Source organism: Homarus americanus, unplaced genomic scaffold (genome assembly GCF_018991925.1).
Source record: "Homarus americanus isolate GMGI-L3 unplaced genomic scaffold, GMGI_Hamer_2.0 scaffold60289, whole genome shotgun sequence".
In the NCBI taxonomy this organism is placed as follows: Eukaryota; Metazoa; Arthropoda; class Malacostraca; order Decapoda; family Nephropidae; genus Homarus; species Homarus americanus.
This window is the reverse complement of record NW_024723934.1, coordinates 5,876-10,988: the sequence shown is the minus strand read 5'-3', so window position 1 is coordinate 10,988 and position 5,113 is coordinate 5,876. Positions and strand designations below refer to the sequence as shown.

The 5,113-nt window shown below is 43.3% G+C and overlaps 1 protein-coding gene across 1 annotated transcript; it reads right to left on the bottom strand.

Annotated features, from left to right (window-relative positions):
• Positions 1–715: 715 nt before the first annotated feature.
• Positions 716–4,645, bottom strand: LOC121863994 (E3 ubiquitin-protein ligase MYCBP2-like; the record flags this gene model as incomplete). Its single annotated transcript, XM_042362870.1, has 4 exons — positions 4,443–4,645; positions 2,211–2,369; positions 1,291–1,522; positions 716–865 (listed from the first exon to the last, which is right to left on the bottom strand). Coding segments are annotated over exons 1-4 (739 nt in total), but the record flags the coding sequence as incomplete, so codon positions are not given.
• Between the last annotated feature and the right edge of the window lie 468 nt (positions 4,646–5,113).

The window sequence follows — 5,113 nt, the reverse complement described above, 5'->3', positions numbered from 1 at the left end:
CGTGTGTGTAGCAGAGCAGCGTGAAGCCAGTGTCGCTCTGGCCATTAGAGGTGTGCCGCTCAGCCCTTTAATTATTCCATTAGTTTTTGTGTTATAATATTTTTCCTTATACCACGATATTCTACAGGCCTTGTTCTTTATTTTGGTATAGTATAATACATATCAATGAACACCATAATACAAGGAAAATGAGAATGGAAATCGAGATGTTACTAAACATTTTCCACTTATACTCGAAAAAAGTTGCTTAGATTTCAAGAATTTTCATTTTTTATGGTTTCATACAATTTTTCAGACAATTTTATGCTAGAAGAGACCCCCATTACAATTAATAAAACAATTCCACGGCAGAGATATGAGCCCTGAACAAAAAAAAAAAAATATTTCAACGATTTTTCGGCAACAACCTCCGAGGCTGAGCGTAAGTTTTCATGCACATATGTGTCTCAGGCTCTGACGATAAGAGGGTTAAATGTTTATAAACAAAGAGAAAAAACAAATAGTGTATAATAAACTTTACTCATAACTCTAATAAAAGGCACTTCAATGAGTATCTCTAAATTATGGTGAGTTAACGTTCACCTTATGTTTAGTTACTTGTCCTGTCGTCCACCTCTCCCTTTAACAGCTTCATGTGTAGACAAATTATTCCTTTTTTTCTGACAATAGAAGCTTTCTACTCGTTAATGCAAGCTGTGTAAAGAGGCAAACTTACCACCAGGCAGAGATGATGGGTAGGGGTGACTGTGGCTATGGGAGCGCTGAAGGTAAAGAGTGTGACCTCGAGACATAGCTAGAGACCACGCCTCCCCATCAGTGAAGCAATACTTGCGTGTGCTCTCTGAATCCAAACGAACCCACGTACCTAAGAGTGTAGGAAAGATGGAAAAAATTTAAAAAAGAAAAGAAAAACGAAGAAGCTCCATTTACATTCATCTGTGGTAAGCAGATGCTGTACAGGGTATGCTGCTCTTGTACAGATGGTTCTTTTTTGTAGTCCTAAATGATCTACCACACACCTTTCAAAACTGTTTTGTTCCTAAGTGTCAATAATTTATTATTTATATTTTCACTATTATGTACTGTATAATGGTTGGTTAAGTCAGCACACATTACTATAGTATACTGTACTGTACAGTAGGGGATGTTTACTGTAAACCAAGTGTTCTGTATCGTACTTTGATACATTTTCTTGACACACAGTGAGCCCCAAGACTTAAAATGAAGTCAGTAATTAATCTTCAAGTGAGCATCTAACAACATCCTGTGCAATAGTTGATGTTGACGTACCATCAGCATTCTTAGCATCACAATCTGCTGTAATAACATTTCCTAGGACAAGCATTCCAACTGGTGGCGCTTTCAAGTTTGGCTGACTACGAATGTTGTGTCCCGAGGCACCACATTTAACCACAGTGTACGTTCCTCCTCCTCCAGTAGTACATTCAGCACCATCGGCACCAAGTGTAGTTTCACGGCGAGGACTTCCATCACGACGTCGACTTATGGTGTCAGTTATCACCTGGAGAGATGAGGTAAGTAAAGAACCAATAAGCAGTTCACAAGAATTATTCATGACTATTATACCAATTAATAACTAACAAAATCAATTCCTAAACAGTATTGTATACAACTTTAAAAGGAAATGGCAAGGATTAATGCACAATGCAGTACTGTAGACTCCTAATATAACACAAGAGCAAGACCAAGAATCACCATGCAATACTGAATCACAATACAGGTACTAATCCCACCTAGTGTGTACATTTACTGATACAATGTTTACTTCACTCACAGAAAACTTAGTAAATTACATCTCCTACCTAACTGCCATGGAATACCTGGTAACCCTAATGTTGGTCACTAAGGAATAAAATATGTAATACATCTACACAGTATAACAATTAGATGGAGAATGGGAATAAATTTTAGGGACTCATTTCCAGTGTTGGGGAAAGGAAAAGGCTTCACAAATTATTTAACACAATCTTACATTGGCATGCTGTGCAGTTTGAATGTGGTGTACTGTATTTTCTGGTTAGAGCTGTATGATCCACTAAGAGTGTCAACATTTCCCTATCATGTTGTATGAGTGATGTAAGAGTTTCCACCTTAGGGCATAACAGATATTCTTTCATGTAATACTTCTACAGTCTTGTGCCAACCATAATTTCTTTTATTCGTTACTACTGAGATGTACAGTGCTATACCTGGTCTAGAATAGTCTTAGGATGGTCTAGCGGTACCAGCAGTGTCTTGCCCAGGTGTTGGTTGTACTGCAGACACCAAGCTTCTGAATACCCATTAGTGCAATACTGGCGTATACTCTCAGGGCTGAGACGTAACCAAACTCCATCACTGTTGTGAACCTGACGTGATGAAGAAAAAATATTTAATACAAATTATGACATTTCACATCAATGTACAGTACAGTATTTGATAAACTTCTTTACACTGAAAGTTTAAAAATTGGATTACTAAAAACAAATAGTTTGCAGGAATTAATGGGTAGTGAAAATAAGAAGGCGCAACCTGCGAAGTTACACAAATCATACCAGACGTACACAGAATACTAATTATATTTAAGAATTTAAGTGTAACTGTATTTCTGATACAATGCTCTTCATCAAACTTTGTACAATATTAAACAGAATAACAGAAGGCTCTACAGATGACTTAAGTGAGACAAGTCGTGCCAGCATAAGGGAGAACAATGAATAAATAGTTTGGATCCATAAGAGTCTATTAATGTGGTGAGAGGAGGAGGTGTGGTGACAACAGGTGGAGGTGTGGTGAGAGGAGGAGGAGGTGTGGTGACAACAGGTGGAGGTGTGGTGAGAGGAGGAGGAGGTGTGGTGACAACAGGTGGAGGTGTGGTGAGAGGAGGAGGAGGAGGGAGGTGTGGTGACAACAGGTGGAGGTGTGGTGAGGTGTGGTGAGAGGAGGAGGAGGTGTGGTGACAACAGGTGGAGGTGTGGTGAGAGGAGGAGGTGTGGTGACAACAGGTGGAGGTGTGGTGAGAGGAGGAGGAGGTGTGGTGACAACAGGAGGAGGTGTGGTGAGGAGGAGGGAGGAGGTGTGGTGACAACAGGTGGAGGTGTGGTGAGAGGAGGAGGTGTGGTGACAACAGGTGGAGGTGTGGTGAGAGGAGGAGGAGGGTGTGGTGACAACAAGGAGGTGTGGGTGAGGGAGGGAGAGGTGACAGGGTGGAGGTGTGGTGAGAGGAGGAGGTGTGGTGACAACAGGTGGAGTGTGGTGAGGAGGAGAGGAGGAGGTGTGGTGACAACAGGAGGAGGTGTGTGTGAGAGGAGGAGGTGTGGTGACAACAGGTGGAGGTGTGGTGAGGAGGAGGAGGGAGGTGTGGTGACAACAGGTGGAGGTGTGGTGAGAGGAGGAGAGGTGGAGGTGTGGTGACAACAGGTGGAGTGTGGTGAGAGGAGGTGTGGTGACAAGGGGGAGGTGTGTGGTGACAGCAGGTGGAGGTGTGGTGAGGTGGAGGTGTGGTGAGAGGAGGAGGAGGGTGGTGGTGACAACAGGTGGAGTGTGGTGACAACAGGTGGAGGTGTGTGGTGACAACAGCAGGAGGGGGGAGGTGTGGTGACAACAGGTGGAGGTGTGGTGACAACAGGTGGAGGTGTGGTGACAACAGGTGGAGGTGTGGTGAGAGGAGGAGGAGGTGTGGTGACACAACAGGTGGAGGTGTGGTGAGAGGAGGAGAGGTGTGGTGTGTGGTGAGGGAGGAGGAGGACAACAGGTGGAGTGTGGTGAGGAGGGAGGAGGAGTGAGAGGAGGGAGGACAGGTGGAGGAGGAGGAGGGGTGTGGTGAGGGAGGGAGGAGGTGTGGTGACAACAGGTGGAGGTGTGGTGAGGGAGGAGGGAGGAGGTGTGGTGAGAGGAGGAGGAGGTGTGGTGACAACAGGTGGAGGTGTGGTGAGGAGGAGAGGAGGAGGTGTGGTGAGGGAGGAGGAGGGGTGTGGTGACAACAGGAGGAGGTGTGGTGACAACAGGAGGAGGTGTGGTGACAGGGGTGTGTGGTGACAACAGGAGGAGGTGTGGTGAGAGGAGGAGGTGTGGTGACAACAGGTAAATGAGGTGCTCCTCTATTTAGATAACAATGGCTCATTATTTGGATGACACCGAGGGTCCAGGAGAAGCAGCTGTTTCAAGAGCATTTCATTACTCTTGGTCAGATAACAAGTGGGTTGTCACTAAAGACTGGGCATGATAGTTACGTGGCCATGAATAACTGCTCATCCATCTTAACAAGGGACACTATCCTAATGATTTAAATATAATACCTGCCTAAAGAATGTCCCTTTACACTGTATATATTATACTGTATGTATCTACCTTATGCTTTAGTGACACTTATTCATACTATTTTATATTAAATTGAAATGTTGACCACTTCATGTGAACAGGTACGTGGTATGTCTACTTACTTCATCTACAAATGCAATGGTGCCATTGACATGGACCACACCAATCTGTTCACTTTGAAGAGATGGATGAGTTCGAATCCTCAAACCAGCACTGTTCTGGAGGACAAATTTTCGTAGACGAGAGGGTTGTTGTGACGACCTTCGTGTGGTGCTCTGGACTGGAGGAGTCACACCTTGGGGTGGCTCTTTTACTTCCATTTTGTATGTCTGTCAATCAAACAATATATATGTAGTCATTCTGAAGTAAATAAAATTATTACTGATGTTATCAAGTACCAGTACTATACATAAATTATAAATATAACAAAAGAAGTAAAAATTTCCACAAAGCAATCACAGTACAGTATATATATATATATATATATATATATATATATATATATATATATATATATATATATATATATATATATATATATATATATATATATATATATATATATATATATATATATATATATACAGAGTTGGTCCTCACATTAAGCGGTCCCGCAATCCGCGTTTCACCGTTACCGCGGTGCCTTGCCAGAACCTAACATTTTCACATTTCGCGGTCGCGAACGCCATTCCGCGGAGAGTGTCCGGCGCGACGCTATTTTTAGATTTGCCCCACGCGCCACGCGCCACCCGCCTGCCTGCCTCTCCCTCCTCCTCCTCCCTCCGCTTGGGCA